This window comes from Pecten maximus, chromosome 7, assembly GCF_902652985.1.
Source record: "Pecten maximus chromosome 7, xPecMax1.1, whole genome shotgun sequence".
Taxonomy (NCBI): domain Eukaryota; kingdom Metazoa; phylum Mollusca; class Bivalvia; order Pectinida; family Pectinidae; genus Pecten; species Pecten maximus.
This window is the reverse complement of record NC_047021.1, coordinates 28,882,249-28,901,479: the sequence shown is the minus strand read 5'-3', so window position 1 is coordinate 28,901,479 and position 19,231 is coordinate 28,882,249. Positions and strand designations below refer to the sequence as shown.

At 37.8% G+C, this 19,231-nt stretch overlaps 1 protein-coding gene across 1 annotated transcript; it reads right to left on the bottom strand.

Annotated features, from left to right (window-relative positions):
• Positions 1–923: 923 nt before the first annotated feature.
• Positions 924–19,221, bottom strand: LOC117330484 (GATOR complex protein NPRL2-like). The gene is made up of 11 exons (XM_033888784.1): positions 19,071–19,221; positions 16,749–16,840; positions 16,147–16,315; positions 15,553–15,661; positions 13,344–13,480; positions 12,340–12,437; positions 11,458–11,494; positions 5,215–5,308; positions 4,518–4,635; positions 3,446–3,606; positions 924–1,747 (listed from the first exon to the last, which is right to left on the bottom strand). Exons 1-11 carry the CDS (start codon positions 19,137–19,139, stop codon positions 1,680–1,682), a joined length of 1,152 nt encoding a protein of 383 aa, XP_033744675.1. The 5' UTR covers positions 19,140–19,221; the 3' UTR covers positions 924–1,679.
• Positions 19,222–19,231: the final 10 nt, after the last annotated feature.

Sequence of the window (19,231 nt, the reverse complement as noted above, 5' to 3'; positions counted from 1 at the left end):
CAAGTTTCACTGGTGGGAATGAGCTGAAACCTGTCTGGAATGAATCTGAGATGGTCCTGACTAGGTGTTGTTATTTTTCGGATCGGTCCAAAATCCAAGATGACAGCCATCTTGAAAAACACACCTTAAACTTCTTCTCAAGTTCCACTGCTGCCATTGAGCTGGAAATTGGTGAGGATGTTAAGGAATGTGAGCTAACAAAGTGTTGTTTTTTGAGCCTCGTAAAAACTTTGACATGGCAGCCATGGCTGAACCATTTTGTAACATGATTGCACAATCATGGTTTTCCTGAATAACATCTATTTCAAACTTCTCAAGCTCCACAAGTGGGATTCAGCTCTACCTGAAATGATCATGAGATGGTCCTGATCAAGTGTTGTTATTTTTCTAGTCAGTCCGAAATCCAAGATGGCCACCATGGCCAACATTGCCACTACACCTGCTACAGAGTATGTTTACTAGTACTACAATAGTAGAAGGGTCTTTAAAGTCAAATGACATTTAAGGCCCATGGGCCTCTTGTTTCTGATCAACTGTTCTGTTGAAATTTATTGATAAATCATCACTCCATATTTGTTCTTCCAATCAGTTCCAAACATTACACATGAACAATAAAGGACATTGAAAATGTTGAAAAGTTCCACTTTGTACATTCTTAGAAATTGGGATATCATTTCAAAGAAACTTGAACTGTCAAAATCTGAGATGGCTGCCTGTCAGCCATTTTTTTTATCCAATCAGTCACACAATTGAACATGCACACTTAGGGTCCAAGGGGGACCTACAGATGCAATTTGACAAAGATCAATAGAGTGCTTGCTGAGAAATTAGAGTAACAAGAATGGAGGGAAAATGGATGATGGGTGATTTAAACAGTCCACCATCTGATGATAGCAGGCTAAAAAAAACTCCAAACCTTGTGAGAACTTTTATGAGTTTATTAATTTAATTTGAAAACATGTCAACAATGAAAACAGCAACAAAATACTAATCGTATTTCCTCTCTTTCACTCCTTTGTCGTACTGAAAATATCTTATTAGATTAGATCAAAATCATCACATAATCAGTGCTAGCTGGTTACGTAATTCTCACTAAACCAAGATAATCTAGCCATCCATCCCTGTCCCACTACACATGTACATGTATAACATAATACAAGTTAAGTTCAATTATCAAATGATATATATGTGGTCAATTGTATGATTATTCGGCCCAGTCCTGCTGAACAAGTAAAGTGTAACATAAGCATTCATTTGTTCTTTGAAGCTTTTCATTTATAGATATAAGTCCGACTCGGCTGGCATGAACTTTTATCAACTTGACTTTCAAAATCTTTGGACATTCTTCCAAAATACAAGTACCTTATGATATAGGTATAGTAAAGCACTTCTTCTGATGAAACAGACAAGTGAAAACAAATCCACAATATAACCTGTACACTATCGTGTGTTAAACTGACCCACAATGTATAAGTTCATATTCTGTTTTAACTGAGTGCAACATACACTTCACATCCATATACCCCCCTCTATCACGTGTTTCTCTTGAAAATAATCCTGGACTGAAATCTTGACTATATTCCTTATGTCGACTGTCAGTTATAGACATGGAATAGAATAAGAGTTTTGTATGGTGTTCTAACTGTCTTTGGCACAACACAATCAATGGTCTCCATCGATCACTTCCAGCACAGCACCACATTAGGATCATTTTCAATCTTTTCATCCAACGTTTGGTAGGTTATACCTGAAACACAAACAGTATACAGGTTTGTATTGAATACATCAGTCTAACTTGGATAAATATAAGACTTCCTGAGAATTATTCATTAAAGTTTGAATAAAGTTCAGCAAGAGTGAATAATACTATCCAAGAGTTGAAGACATTCATTATACATGTATTAAAGGGACAATTTAGTCAAGCATGCTTTTTATAATTCAAGCAGAATCGATAAAACATATACCCAGACAAAAGAAAAGCCCACGTCAAATATAGCAATACTCCAAATATAGTGCAACGTGTTGCGCCCTCTGGCGGGAACAGAGTTACTTGTAAACACATCCACGCGATCGAAGCACAGAGTGACGACACGGTAGATCTAATTTCACATATACTTATTTCTTTGGATATTGCTTTAACAACATGCGTGGCAAACAGTTGTTACATGATAGATTCAATAATGATTTATTGTTTTGACAATTCAAATCGACCAAACACAGGTTTATTCCAGGATCAACGAACGGGAATTCGTGTTCATGTAATTGTGTACACACATGCATGTATACGGCCGATACGTATACAGAAAAAGATTGTATTTTCATTTGTGTACGAATGCATACAAAGGCTAACACCAATCTAGGTGATTTATTTCATCCATGATGTAATCAGAACAATACTTATAACAAGTACAAATGGAATTATGATAATGGAAGTTGTACAGAACAAAAATATTGCACCTCAACATTACTCCGTAGGCCGATCTAGGTCGAGTCTCGGCAAACTCGCTCGCAACTGTATGAACTTCTTCATTGTTGTCGCAACCGTTCGAAAAAATCACATCTGTTATATTCATGACCTAACAGTAATTCTCCATATATTTTGTTTACCCATTCACTGTCTACGTTTGGTACGAGACCCGCAACCTATAGTTAAAATATCCGCTAACAGCTTCAAATGCAAACCAATGTTGTTTACAGTCACGAGACGGGGCTGTGCTTGCACACATGTATACAAAGTGTGTAGATAGAGACGACTTGCGCATTTGCATATAAATCGTATGGTTATACGATTATGATCCCCCTTACAATTAATTAAAAAACGCATGGAAAACATAAACTTGTATCAATATATGACCAAGGATAGTTCATAAGGAGAACTGAAGTACACTTTCATGAAATAATTTGTGAAATGATAAAAAAGTAAACAAACTTGACTAAATTGTCCCTTTAAGATCTCTTTGTCGCTGCTCTTCATCAGAGTTCTACAATGGGGATATTTACATTGAAGACGCATAAAGCCATTGACAGAAACAGTAGATGACCTAGGACACTTAAAACATAGAATTCAAATGAGTTTCAATAACAAGGTTGAAATTGTTTCATCCATACATAAAGAGTTCCAAATTCCTTTTAAGGTTAACCCTCTTTTCATGTACAGGGTTATGTGCATTTGCCTCCAGGACAAAGAATCATTTATATATTTATGTATATGTAGCACTCAATCCACTTAGCCAGGGAATGTTCCATAACTTACAGTCAAAATCCTTAATTACAGCCATTTGTGATGTTGCATAATCTCACCTTAGACTAATTTTGAGTTATGAAGCAAGGTACAATGTCAGTTCTTAATTATAAAGGCAATTCCACTGTTAAGGTAAATCATATCTAGTATGGTGCAGATTTAATCAGAGCTTTGTAGCCATTCCACAGTTGAGGATAAACATACCTAATTTGGTACAGATTTCATCGTAGCTGTGTAGCCCTGTACACAGACTGTACAGCCCGTGGAGCTTGCTGCTTGCTACCTCAGCTTCAGCAGGCAAGTAGACTGGAAACTTATGTAGTCTTCGTATGAACCCTTTCATCAGACCAAATTGGATAAGTTTTCTGCAATCAGATTCAGAAGAATTCCAAATAAATTACCAAATAAATTCATTCTAATTCATTTGTACATTGGCAAATAGAAAATTACTTCAATACCAAGCATTAAATTTTTGCTCTTCTTGGGTTTACTGCAATTTCTAAATGCCATACCATAAATTTAAGTAAGTGTTTGAAAAAGTCCATGGACCTTAAAAGTCAAATGACTGAATCTTAGTATTGCTGCATACAATATATGTACCCGGTATCTGCTTTCAGTTTTTGCTACAACTTTTAACCTTAATTCTTAATTCTTGCTTATGTAACAGGAGAGGAGAAAATGTAGCGGCCAGACCGGGGTTCGAACCCGGGACCTCCGAACACTAGCCGGATGCTCTACCATTTGAGCTACCTGGTCACCGATGATCGACCCAGTCCAGTCCTGCTACACACCTCCCTCCTTTTTTCCAAGTCTTCGCCCTCGAAGACACACGAGACCCTTATACCACTACCGTGGGTATTTTAGTTGGGCGCCAATTTTGTAACAGGAGAGGAGAAAATGTAGCGGCCAGACCGAGGTTCGAACCCGGGACCCCCGAACACTAGCCGGATGCTCTACCATTTGAGCTACCTGGTCACCGATGATCGACCCAGTCCAGTCCCGCTACACTTACAAGGAGAACTGGAAGAGATTGATGACAAGAACACCATTCTTTAAACGCAAATTAATCGCCTTGCTCCCAATATTTTTTTTTTTTTACCAGACAATATTATTTGATCAGAAACTTGACAAGAACTTTAACCAATGAACACCCTACAAGAATAACATGAGTTCCTTTAATCTTCAGCATAGTGAATGTTTAAAATCTTTAAATTGAAACAGGGTTGAACAATATGAACGCTGAACAGCTGACTTGGAGATCTAAAGTTACACTTACTTTTCATCAATTTTCATAGCATGAGGGTTGTACCTGCAGCAAAGGTCTTTTACCGTAGTTCCTACAGTCAGACCAGAGTACAACAGGAAGACATCACGGAAGTTAGGGTAATCCCCCGCTAGATATAAAAACATCAATTTGAAACCAACACTTACATCTAAAGTATAATATTGTGCCATTTTGTACTAATCACATCTTCAGAAGCCATTTGAAGATGACAAAAGTTTCTAAGAACATTGAATTTCCATGGCAACTTAAAGTTGAATTCACCAATTCAAATGTAGATTTAAATAACACTTAATAATGTCAACTACTAATTTATTGGTAGTTCAGTTATATGTATTATTCCTGGTAGATGTGTTAAGAATTATCTTAAGATATCCACAATCTATCATAAAATGGCTGTATAGTTTATTAATGTATATGCTGCATGCATAACCATTCATTTGTGTTAAGTTATCTCCCTTAAAATAGGTTTCATTCAGGGTCATTAATGTATTTTAATTTCAACTTTAATGACATCACTTGAATTCTATATATAGCTATATATTAAAGCATTCCCTTGTAAATTTGAATTGTTTTGTCAGTCAATTAACTATGTTATGTTATTACATTTTGTATGGGTTTCTTGGGTTTAGAATTCTTACAGGAAAGGAGGTCAGGCTCATGAAGCATATAAAGTCCAGTAAAAGTATACCTTTTCTAGCCACAAAACGAACACACTCCTCCTGTAACAGACGGTCTTCGACCAGCTTTGGAATCTGAGGTGTGACTGCATACATGTTGGAGTACTACAACAATAGTAATGCATACGGGTATTTAGGAAAATACATACAAGTACGTATTACCAGTAGGTATATTTAATCATCATACAGGATCACGAGGCACAAGTAGTATTAGATCAGACATTTACATACAAACCTATTTGCATAGCACGACTTACTAGGACCTACAGAAGTCCCACAGCACGACTTACTCGGACCTACAGAAGTCCCACAGCACGACTTACTCGGACCTACAGAAGTCCCACAGCACGACTTACTCGGACCTACAGAAGCCCCACAGCACGACTTACTAGGAGCTACAGAAGCCCCACAGCACGACTTACTAGGAGCTACAGAAGTGACACAGCACGAATTACTAGGAGTTACAGAAGTCATAGCATGACTTACTAGGAGTTACAGAAGTTTGGTTTGTTTTTGTTTAACGTCCTATTAACAGCCAGGGTCATTTAAGGACGTGCCAGGTTTTGGAGGTGGAGGAAAGCCGGAGTACCCGGAGAAAAACCACCGGCCTACGGTCAGTACCTGGCAACTGCCCCACGTAGGTTTCGAACTCGCAACCCAGAGGTGGAGGGCTAGTGTTAAAGTGTTGGGACACCTTAACCACTCGGCCACCGCGGCCCCTGGTTGCTACAGTCGATAAATATTTATCTATATCTTTAAAAGGTACAACGTAGCAAGCTTGAGTCTTTGCCTTTCATTCTCTTCTTCCTCCATCATAATCTTCTCTTCAACTTTCTAATGTTCATATAATCCTCTCAAACTTCTCTTTCATACTTTCAATCTTTCAACTCACTCACATTTTAATACATATTTTCACCTTTTCCCTCCTGCTCTCTACCTTTCGTTGTTTCTCTCAATGCTCTCTGCCCTTCTTACTATCTCTCTCCATATATGGTCTTCGAAAGTCTTCATGTTGTCCTCCATCATTCCTAATTGTGGATTTTGATGCAATACAACGATGGAAGTGAGTGTGTTTGTGTTGAAGTCGTCAGCTTCAATGATGGGAGGTAAGAGTATTGATGTAACACGAAGTGTACTGAATAAAATCGATAATGGTGTTAAGAAAATCCTCTTACTTTTAGTAATTAAATTAAACCTAGATCTTGGTGTGTGTTAGAATGTTACTGATGTCTTTCATGTGATGACGAGTCCTGGTACATTAAAGGCATGATGATTTATCGGATCTTGCGGTGAACGTCCTGCCTGATACCTATATTGTATAAGGCGTTTAGTTACAGAACTCCCATAGCAAGACTTACTAGGAGCTACAGAAGTCCCATAGCATGACTTACCAGGAGCTACAGAAGTCCCATAGCATGACTTACTAGGAGCTACAGAAGTCCCATAGCATGACTTACTAGGAGCTACAGAACTCCCATAGCATGACTTACTAGGAGCTACGGAACTCCCATAGCATGACTTACTAGGAGCTACAGAACTCCCATAGCACGACTTACTAGGAACTATAGAAGTCCCATAGCACGACTTACTAGGAACTACAGAAGTCACACAGCACGAATTACTAGGAGCTACAGAACTCCCATAGCATGACTTACTAGGAGCTACAGAACTCCCATAGCATGACTTACTAGGAGCTACAGAACTCCCATAGCATGACTTACTAGGAACTACAGTCAAACCTGCTCTAACGACCCCCTGTATATAACGACTGCCTGTCTATAACGACCGGTTTTAAGATTCCCCGTGAGATTTTACTATATAACGACCCTCTGTATAGCGACTACCTGTCTAATGTGGCTAACGACCGACGATTTCGGAACGGCGGTCGCTAATTTGTTTTCTATAGCGACCGATTTCTGTCGGCCATCTTCTGCTCTCGGCAGTCATCCCTCATAAAATCCCCGGAAAATTCAGACACATCGACCCCGGTTTGATTATACAAACAAAGGACCACCACAACCCTGGCCTGAGTATATAAACAAAAGACCCCTACCACCTGTTAGCCTATAATTACTGTAGCTGCCCTGGCCTGGGGCACGGTAAGAGAGGAGTCGGGTCACCATGCGTGTCGGTATTACATTACAACTGTGCACAGGTGGCTTCATTTGACACGGTCAGTTAATTTTGTGATTACAACTAGGATACATCACTTCAATAACAAACACTGGTCATATCTGTCAACAAGATTTACTCACATGAAAGCCAATAATGCCTTTCTTAATCGTAGCTGTCGGTACTAGCGTTTGTACTGCCGCCATCTTTAATTAGTCAATACTATTAAAAAGTCGTAAACTGACACAAATATCCGGATTTCAATTTGGGTCAGAAAAAAAAATATTTTGGTTTTAAGAAGTAAGACTATAACACAAAATAATTAGTAGTAACACAAATATAATTAATTTATTAATTATTGTGTATTCTTTTTCTTAAGACTTTATTTATGAAAGAAAGGGAGATAATTTGATAGATACATATAGCATTATTTCAGAACAAAATATTTAACAAAAATTATCCATAAGACCATTTTCAGTTATATTTTGTGTTTGGGTCCACAAATCATTAAATATTAAACCCTTCAGATTTATAAAGTTTATGCATTTATTTAACTTCTGACTGGTCTTCTGAATGCCCTGTTCAATGACAATTTTTTATGGCAGGTTTAAGTAAATTGGTTGGTGCAATAAGTTTGACCTGTCTATAAAGGCAACCTGTCTATAGTGACCGTTTTTCTGCCTCCCCTTGGACGGTCGCTATAGACAGGTTTGACTGTACACATGTCCCATTGTATCCATAATACTATATTTACATTCTGTGAGTGGATTTTTTTATATGAACATATCAAGTGAAAACAGCAAATATTTGACCATGAAAACACTATGAATACAGTATGAAAACATTATTTCAAACTGATTTTCAACACAATACATCAGTTAAATATTAATATGCGAGAAAAATAGCATCTGTTTCATCTCCATAAACTTTGTTTGTTTGCCATCTATGATGCTTTCTGATGTCTTTTTTTTTTAACAAGGGCCCAATGGGCCCAAATCGCTCACCTGCAATGCAGTGATCTTTTCATATATGGATCCTGCAGTTATTTGAAAGCATGCTACAGGACCAATATAATAATGTTTCTCTGCACTTTGGCTTTTCACTAAAAGTCATTCAAAGATTTAAGCATACTTGATCGACGTGACCTTGAATGCGAGTCAGGGTCATTCATTTGAACAAACTTGGTAGCCCTTTACCCCAGCATGCTACAGACCCAATATTAACTCCATGGGACTCTTGGTTATTGAGAAGAAGTCGTTTCAAGATTTTAGCCTTTTTGACTCCTGTGACCTTGAATGAAGGTCAAGGTCATTCATTTCAACAAACTTGGTAGCCCTTTACCCAAGCATGCTACAGACCTAATATCAACTCCCTGGGACTCTTGGTTATTGAGAAGAAGTCGTTTAAAGATTTTAGCCTTTTTGACTCCTGTGACCTTGAATGAAGATCAAGGTCATTCATTTGAACAAACTTGCGAGCCCTTCACCCCAGCATGCTACAGGCCAAATATTAGGTCTCTGGGACTGTTGGTAATTGAGAAGAAGTTGTTAAAATTTTTAGCCTTTTTGACCGCTGTGACCTTGAATGAAGGTCAAGGTCATTCAATTGAACAAACTTGGTAACCCTTTACCGCAGCATGCTACAGACCCAATATAAACTCCCTGGGACTCTTGGTTATTGAGAAGAAGTCGTTTTAAAATGTTAGCCTTTTTGACTCCAGTGACCTTGAATGAAGGTCAAGGTCATTCATTTGAACAAACTTGGTAGCCCTTTACCCCAGCATGCTACAGGCCAAATATTAGGTCTCTGGGACTGTTGGTTATTGAGAAGAAGTCGTTTAAATATTTTAGCCTTTTTGACTCCTGTGACCTTGAATGAAGGTCAAGGTCATTCATTTGAACAAATTTGGTAGCCCTTTACCACAGCATGCTACAAACCCAATATCAACTCCCTGGGACTCTTGGTTATTGAGAAGAATTCGTTTAAAGATTTTAGCCTTTTTGACTCCTGTGACATTGAATGAAGGTCAAGGTCATTCATTTGAACAAACTAGGTAGCCCTTCACTCCAGCATGCTACAGACCCAATATCAACTCCCTGGGACTGTTGGTTATTGAGAAGAATTCGTTTAAAGATTTTAGCCTTTTTGACTCCTGTGACCTTGAATGAAGATCAAGGTCATTCATTTGAACAAACTTGGGAGCCCTTCACCCCAGCATGCTACAGGCTAAATATTAGGTCTCTGGGACTCTTGGTTATTGAGAAGAAGTTGTTTAAAGATTTTAGCCTTTTTGACTCCTGTGACCTTGAATGAAGGTCAAGGTAATTCATTTCAACAAACTTGGTAGCCCTTTACCCAAGCATGCTACAGACCCAATATCAACTCCCTGGGCCTCTTGGTTATTGAGAAGAAGTCGTTTAAAGATTTCAGCCTTTTTGACTCCTGTGACCTTGAATGAAGATCAAGGTCATTCATTTGAACAAACTTGGGAGCCCTTCACCCCAGCATGCTACAGGCTAAATATTAGGTCTCTGGGACTCTTGGTTATTGAGAAGAAGTTGTTTAAAGATTTTAGCCTTTTTGACTCCTGTGACCTTGAATGAAGGTCAAGGTCATTCATTTCAACAAACTTGGTAGCCCTTTACCCAAGCATGCTACAGACCCAATATCAACTCCCTGGGCCTCTTGGTTATTGAGAAGAAGTCGTTTAAAGATTTCAGCCTTTTTGACTCCTGTGACCTTGAATGAAGATCAAGGTCATTCATTTGAACAAACTTGGGAGCCCTTCACCCCAGCATGCTACAGGCTAAATATTAGGTCTCTGGGACTCTTGGTTATTGAGAAGAAGTTGTTTAAAGATTTTAGCCTTTTTGACTCCTGTGACCTTGAATGAAGGTCAAGGTAATTCATTTCAACAAACTTGGTAGCCCTTTACCCAAGCATGCTACAGACCCAATATCAACTCCCTGAGCCTCTTGGTTATTGAGAAGAAGTCATTTAAAAATTTTAGCCTTTTTGACTCCTGTGACCTTGAATGAAGGTCATGGTCATTCATTTGAACAAACTTGGTAGCCCTTCACCCCAGCATGCTACAGGCCAAATATCAGCTCCCTGGGCCTCTTGGTTATTGAGAAGAAGTCGTTCAAAGATTTTAGCCTTTTTGACTCCTGTGACCTTGAATGAAGGTCAAGGTCATTCATTTGAACAAACTTGGGAGCCCTTTACCCTAGCATGCTGCAGGCCAAATATTAGGTCTCTGGATCTGTTGGTTATTGAGAAGAAGTCGTTTAAAGATTTTAGCCTTTTTGACTCCTGTGACCTTGAATGAAGGTCAAGGTCATTCATTTGAACAAACTTGGTAGCCCTTCACCCCAGCATGCTTCAGACCCAATATCAAGTCCCTGGGTATTTTGGCTATTTAGAAGAAGTCGTTTAATTTTTTTTTAGCATATTTGACCCCTGTGACCTTGAATGAAAGTCAAGGTCATTCATTTGAACAAACTTGGTAGCCCTTCACCCCAGCATGCTACAGACCTAATATCAACTGCCTGGGACTCTTGGTTATTGAGAAGAAGTCGTTTAAAGATTTTAGCCTTTTTGACCCCTGTGACCTTGAATGAAGGTCAACGTTATTCATTTGAACAAACTTGGTAGCCCTTCACCCCAGCATGCTACAGGCCCAATATTAGGTCTCTGGGCCTTTTGGTTATTGAGAAGAAGTTGCTTGAATGGAAAAGTTGACGCCGGACGGACGGCCGGACGGCCGGACGGCCAGACGGCCGGACGGACGACGGACGCCGCGCCACGGCATAAGCTCACTTGCCCTTTGGGCAGGTGAGCTAATAAAAAAATATTGGAAACTGTGGAGGGACATGGTGAATGATGGCATGGTACATTGGCAGGATCACCGACCGTTCCATTAATTTTTCCTCTTTTCGTATATAGCTATCTTAAGTTAAAAATTAAAAAGATAAAGTTTTTTTTACGTTTTCATTCCAAATCACACTAATGTAAATATATAAATGAAATGGATTTTTTTTTTTTCATTTTCATTGCGACTATGAAAAGCAGTAGCTATCTAAATATTTTCCGAGGTGCACTAATGCGGGGTATGTACTTGACTGTAATGTAAGGTACTATACCTGGAAAATGGAGATGATCTTGATGATCTTGTAATGCCTGAAATATTGAGAAATTTTTTCAGTTAGCTACATCTTTGCATTGAAACATTTAAGTTTACAATGTTTATCAGGATTTCTACCCTAAAACACACTCTAGATAATATGAATTTATCATATGAATCATTAAGTCAATACAGGACAAAAATGTCTTTCCTTTGTACATTACAATGATTTGATCTTTGGCCACTTGCCGTCATTATTTGACAAACTATTTAGTGAATGAACTTGAGAATATTTTTCAATATTTACAAAGTTACCACTCTGACAAACATTACTCAATATCTCAACACTGCCATGACCTTGACCTTGACCTTAAAGAACCTTGGAGAGCTTGAGTTAGATCATTAACAATATAATAATGTTAGGCTCTTCCATCTAATGTAATTACATGTACCCATTAACAACAACCGATCACTGCTATACTTCAAAATGCTTATGCCTGTGTAGGTGATGACTAGCAGGGCTTTTTCTGGTAGCTTTTTGGGGCCGTTAATGGGTCCCATTCCCAACTGAAATTATTTCATATTTAAGCCAAATTCCCAAAATTTGCAGTTTACTCCCAAAAAACTCTTTCCCAATTCACCAATTTTCTTCCCAAAATGAGACAAAAAGGCCTTTTCCCAAACCAGTAAGAAAAAGCCCTGAATAGCTGTGCTGGTTGGACCAAAGGAAATCCCTTAAGTTGAACCAAAGTTGTGTAGACATAAACCTTATAACCTATTGTTTTTCTACACATTACGTGTGACCAAAGTGAGTTTTATCTTTCTATAGTAACACCAGTCATTTTAGATGCTGATCAAACTCACTCATCATGTGTTCCTTCTGTGATATACTGACACTTACAACAAGTTCTGTAGACACACCTTCACCAGGTTCCTCTCAACGTCAGCCTCCGCGGCTATTCTCGCTACATGGTTAAACCCATCGATATACATCAGCACCTGATTATACAACAAATCTTCTTAACATTTTTCTAATGACATTCGGGAAAAGGTAACCAAAATTACTTATCTTGTAGTGACTTTCCGACTTATCATTTATTGATAATCAAAATGAATTCCTATACTTTTCTAGTTGGGATGACACATTAGGCGTGTGATAATTTGAGAGATTATCTTTGTATCCTAATTTATTTACATTGAAATACAAATGTGACATCTTACTCAGTAAGATCATTTCAAAGTCACTTTCATTAAATTCTTCTAATAACTTGATGAAAAGAAAGGAAAACAAGATTTATTTTTTCAATGATAAATTACCATGGTTGTTTAACTGCTATAGACCACACTACAACACATATATCTGCATTATCACCATGACAAACATAACAGTAAAAGACCAGTAGCTACTTATAGCAGAAAAACAAAAGGTTGAAAAGATAGCATTGCCAAACAAGAATTGTCCGAAGACAACATACTTAACCTAGCAGAGTGAGACGAAATTCACAAATATTTTTTAAAAAGTAGTTCAAAGGTCACAGTCAAGGTTAATAGATCTTCACATGAAGCAGCAATGGAATAATCTGATGACAAGGAACAAACAAGTTAAATATGAAAGTCCTATCTCATACGGTTAACAGACTGTGGCCAAGGCTAAAGTTTTTTAAAAGTAGGTCAAATGTCTCGGTCAAGATCAGCATGTCTGCAAATGTAGTACCAATGGAAAAGTCTTTTCACAAGGAACAAACAGATGAAATACTTAAGGTGTATCCTTATTAGTATTGACACAATACTGTATATAAAAAGCTTAAACCTAACTCCTAGACTTTGTCTCAACAAGCTAAAAATAGCTAACATACTGCAGACTTAGAAGGAATGTACATGTATGTATTGTGACAGCAAACTTACCTGTTGTGTGGTGAGGTCCAGGGAGGCCAGGTTCAGTAAATTCTTGTCTTTAATAATGATGGGTACATCATGGTCCTGAATGTTGGGAGGGTCCTGTATGATAGGGGGAACCTTCAGGTGTACCGTACATGACTCACCTATACAGGTAAAAAAATAACAGGTAAAAGCTTCCCTTATATGAACCTTACAGGACAAACTAGAACTGTTGCCAGGATGGCTGACTAATATCCCCGCAATCTGCACGAGTCAATGGTGAATTGGAACTCTTAATTAGAGGCTAACTAAGATAACCCAGTAATATAGTGACCAGTTACCATAGCAACCATAATTTTGAGTAAAAGAAAGTGGCATGCACATCTACACATGATCATTAATATGTGTGTGAAGTTTCATTGGAATCGGCCCATCGGTTAAGGAGGAGTTGTCCAGACAAAATGTGTCTACAGACGGACGGACGGACGGATGGACAGACAACCTGATTCCAGTATACCCCCCCTAACTTTGTTGCGGGGGTATAATTACCTGGTAATAATCATTCAGATGTACCACATACCATTTTATTAGGTCACCTGAGACGAAGTCTCAGTTGACCTATTGCAATCGCCTTTTGTCCGGCGTCGTGCGTCGTAAACAATTTACATTTTCAACTTCTTCTTAAAAACTGCTGAACCAAATTCAATGAAATTTTACAGGAAGCTTCCATGGCTGAGGGTGAACCAAAATTGTGAATTATATGGTCCCCACCCCCCAGGGGCCTGAGGGGCGGGGCCAAAAAGGGTCAAATTGACTAAAACTTCAAAAATCTTCTTCTCTACTCTCAGATAAGGTGGAATCAAACACTCTTCATAGATGAAAGGGTCTTAAGGTGCTTTACCAAAATTGTGAATTTCATGACCCTGGGGTCTCACGTTTGCCCCTGGGGAGGGGGTAAACTTTGCTATAGTTTATATAGGGAAATCACATTTTTGACTATTATTTGTTGGATTTGTATTGGAATTCATTCTAACTTGTATCAAATTATCAGCATGGGAAGACACTTTGATGGTATGTACATGTTGGCCCTAGTTGACCCCCAGGGGCTGGTGGGCGGGGGCCAAAAAGGGTCAAATTGACAAAAATTTCAAAAATCTTCTTCTCTACTCTCAGATATGGTAGAATCAAATACTCTACATAGATGGAAGGGTCTTAAGGTGCTTTACCAAAATTGTGAATTTCATGACCCTGGGGTCTCACGTTTGCCCCTGGGGAGGGGGTAAACTTTACTATAGTTTATATAGGGAAATCACATTTTTGACAATTATTTGTTGGATTTGTATTTGAATTCATTCTAACTTGGTTCAAATTATCAGCATGAGATGACAGTTTGATGGTATGTACATGTTGGCCCTAGTTGACCCCCAGGGGCTGGTGGGTGGGGCCAAAAAGGGTCAAATTGACAAAAACTCCAAAAATCTTCTTCTCTACTCTCAGATATGGTAGAATCAAATTCTCTACATAGATGGAAGGGTCTTAAGGTGCTTTACCAAAATTGTGAATTTCATGACCCTGGGGTCTCACGTTTGCCCCTGGGGAGGGGGTAAACTTTACTATAGTTTATATAGGGAAATCACATTTTTGACTATTATTTGTTGAATTTTTATTGGAATTCATTCTAACTTCGTTAACATTATCAGCTTGGGATGACAGTTTGATGGTATGTACATGTTGGCCCTGACTGACCCCCAGGGGCTGATGGGAGGGGCCAAAAAGGGTCAAATTAACAGAAATTTTAAAAATCTTCTTACAGCCCATTTAAGGTAGAATTAAATACTCTTCACAGATCGAAGGGTCTTAAGGTGCTTTACCATAATTGTGAATTTCCTAGCCCTGGGGTCTCGTGTTTGCCCCATGGGAGGGGATAAACTTTACTATAGTTATAGGGAAATCACATTTTTGACTATCATTTGTTTTATTTGTTTTTAAATTCATTCTTTCATTCAAATTTACTGAAATATTTCAAAAATCAGGTGACCGTTAAGGCCCATGGGCCTCTTGTTTCTCCCTCTATCATCATTGTATTAAAGTACAGTGTACCTTACAGCCGACAAAATTTCTCGTTAACACCTGTATGGTAAGTACCTGTCCTGGTACCCAAATATATACTAATATATCGTGACTGTGCTGTGTCTACATTGTGTATCAATATCCTGTCACTGCTGGAACATCTTACCCATAGGTATACTGCAGGTACCATCATTATTTAGACTGGACAGCAACTCAGCAAGAAACGATGGTAAACGTTCCTTACTCTGATCATCAGATAAGAGACCGTTCTCCATCTAAAACAAACACAAGAATCAAAGATATATCAGGTGTCACTTTAATAAAAATAATCCATTCTTAATATGTACAAGCATAGGATGCTTAAGTTAATCGTCGTTTTAAGATATAAAACATGATTAAAGTCCAAACAATGATATTTGGATCATCATCACATCAGGATTGTATTAACACTAAAACTATTCTGCTTGACTACAGTGGTGACACAAATCGCCTCCCCTGTCTTAATTTTAAAGTACAACACCTAACTTGTGCATGTAAACTTCTGTGGAAAAAAATGTGATGAACTAAATCCACTTCTGCCAACTGTTGAGGGCACTATTCTAAACATCTGTATTATTGAACAAAAATTCAACAAATACAAAAAAATAGGTTTGTGGCCTTACACTTTATATAAAATATTCAATTTCAAATCATTACAAAATGTAGGTTAATAAGCATTTCTCAAAAATTTAAAGTCTTTAAAATCTACCGGGTGACTTACCTCCAGCTGTGTGAGGTAGGCAGCCAGCTTCTTTACAACAGGCTCATAGTTGGATGTGTCCATGGATTTGTCAAACACGAAGCACAGATTGAAGATGAGAGCATTTCTGGCATATTTTGGGTTGTCAATGACAACAGGACAACCAAGGATGATATGATCTAGTGCAGTCCTACAAACAAGACAGACAACCAGAATTTAAACATACAGTATACAGTAAAATCTTACTTTACGTGCTTCATTTGACAGGTACGGACTATCTCAATTGTCAGTTATAAACAACCTGAGTTCGAACTAACACTAGCTAGAAATAATTGATTTTATTGAAAAAAAACGTGTGTTCGAACTATCCGCCTGTTCAGTATGATCGCAGAATTACCGTATATATGAAAGTCAGACTGAAAATCATCATTCAGCTATATTGTTTCCATGAAAGGTACAAGCATTACAAATGTAGTTTTGTCAAATTTTATCAGTTATTATTTATATCTAGAGATTGTATTAAGTTAATGACAAACATGGTACGTACCTGTGTGAAATGAAATTTTGATCTGGGTTTGATAAAATCATAAAATCTAGAAATTTGAATTCATAATGTAACTTACACTGTGATGAGTCTTTCCTGGAGCTCTGGTTTGGTTATTATGTAGTTATGTATGGAATCAAACCCTTTACTACTGATATAGTCAGTTGGCACCTAGGTAAAACAAACAGTGAAGTATTAAAGATGTTTTCTTGCCAGTGTATTAAATTCTAGGGCAGTACTTGCATTTATAGAATAACTTAACAAAAACATAAAACCCATTGATTTTAGAAATGTTTCCAGTTATGAAAATAGAATAATCAGACCAAGAATCAAACGTTACATCTTTAATAATAGACGGAAATATTTAGTGTGGCACAAAATGTAACAGGAGAGAACAAAACCAATGATATGATCAGGAATTTAATTTGGAACCTTTGAAATCTAGACAGACTCTACAATTATTGAGCTACCTGGCCATAGCAATTTGTACCAGTCTGGATATAAGATAAGATATAGGCAAGGTCCTACAAAAGCTGCCTGGTGACCATGCTACCTGTAATGACCAGGTTATGTCCAGTCCTGCTACACTACTTCTCTAACATTTTTTTACCCCAAAAGACACTTTATGTATTTACAATCCAGGTTTGGGTATACCCTTCTAATGTTCACAAATATCATGTGAAACAATGATTTACCACAGACATTGTGGCATTGCATCGGATGTAGATCTATCATAAAATGTAATGTACCCAGATCACCCAGCATGATTCAAAATGTCCACATTTTACATTGGCATTGCTGAACCATTACAAATGCCAGTTATGTTTGAACCTTATATAAAAGGGACAATTTAGTCAAGCATGCTTTTTATAATTCAGGCAGAATCTATAAAACATATATCCAGACAAAATAATTTGCGGTCAATAATTATTTGCTACGTAGCCAATGTCCATTATGGTCAGTTTAAGTTTTGGGAAAGCCCACATCAAATATAGCGATACTCCAAATATAGTGCAACATGTTTCGCCCTCTGGCGGTAACAGAGTTCGTTGTAAGTGACGACACGGTAGCTCTCACGTATACTTATTTCTTTGGATTTTGATTTAACAACATGCATGGCAAACAGTTGTAACATATATCATAATTAATAGATTCAATGATGATTTATTGTTTTGACAATTCAAATCGACCAAACACAGGTTTATTCCATGGGCACCTCACAGGAATTTGTGTTCATGTAATTGTGTACACACATGCATGTATACAGCCGGTACGTATGCAGAAATAGATTATATTTTTATTTGTGTACGAATGAAAACAAACGCCCATCTTGGTGCTTTATTTCATCCATGATGTAATCAGAACAATACTTATAACAAGTACGAATGGAATTATGATAATGGAAGTTGTACAGAACAAAAATATCGCACCTCAACATTACTCCGTAGGCCGATCTAGATCTAGCTACATGTAGGTCAAGTCTTGGCAAACTCGCTAGAAACTTCTTCATTGTTGTCACAACCGTTCGAAAAACTCACATCTGTTATATTGCTGTCCTAACAGTAATTCTCTATATTTTGTTTATCAATTTACTGTCCACGTTTTGTATGAGACCCGTAACCCAGTTAAACTATCCACTAACGGCTTCAACTGCAAACCAATGTCGTTTACAGTCACGAGACGGGGCTGCGCTTGCACACATGTATACAAAGTGTGTAGAGACGACTTGTGCATTTGCATATAAATCGTATAGTTATACGATTATGATCCCCCTTACAATTAATTAAAAAACGAATGGAAAACATAAACTTTTATCAATATATGACCAACGATAGTTCATAAGGAGTACTGAAGTACACTTTCATGAATTAATTTGTGAAACGATAAAAAAGTAAACAAACTTGACTAAATTGTCCCTTTAATATGACAGAATGTTTTTCATTACATATTCTTTCTGTGTTTCATCTAGAATTATCTCCCCTGAATGACACTTTAAGTCATTTAATTAAGAATTTTAGACGTCCTCGGCAAGTGACAGCCAAATGAAGTATTTCACGGAAATATTTATGCGTGAAGACGTCTACTGAGATATATATTGACGTATGCAATGACACCTTCCTGTTATAAATGTGTGTTTAACTTCGTCCAATTGCACAAACGAACCAACATTGGACTTAGCCTGAAACAGGAAATTGTTGGCTAACCAGTAGGGCTAACATGATCATAACACAAATATATAGCCTTCAGCTGCCAAGCAGTACTAAACACAATAAGAATTATTACTATTATCATGCTGGTATCCAATTATTTAAAGCAAAATGAAGCAAATATTACTCGGTCAGAGTAGCCTACTTGACCGAGCGATACCTTTCCCATACATTTGGCATTGATCTCTGCCTACCTGACAACTTATCTTAGGTCCTGCAACAGGGTCAAATTGGCAGAAGATAATTGCAGTTATCTGATTCATCTTTGGGCATTATGACGACAGTTTCCTCCATCAAGAACCTATCATACTGTAGATAGAAGTAACAACCGGAAGTGCGAAACCGACCGTGCGCT

Bases quoted from the DNA above. Each gene is read 5' to 3' on its own strand.
- LOC117330484 (XM_033888784.1), bottom strand. From the start codon at position 19,139: ATGAATCAGATAACTGCAATTATCTTCTGCCAATTTGACCCTGTTGCA. The intron at 11,495-12,339 runs GTAAGTGTCAGT...TCAATATTTCAG, and splicing joins GTGTGTCTACAGAACTTGTT to GCATTACAAGATCATCAAGA. The intron at 4,636-5,214 runs GTATACTTTTAC...TTTTATATCTAG, and splicing joins TCGTTTTGTGGCTAGAAAAG to CGGGGGATTACCCTAACTTC.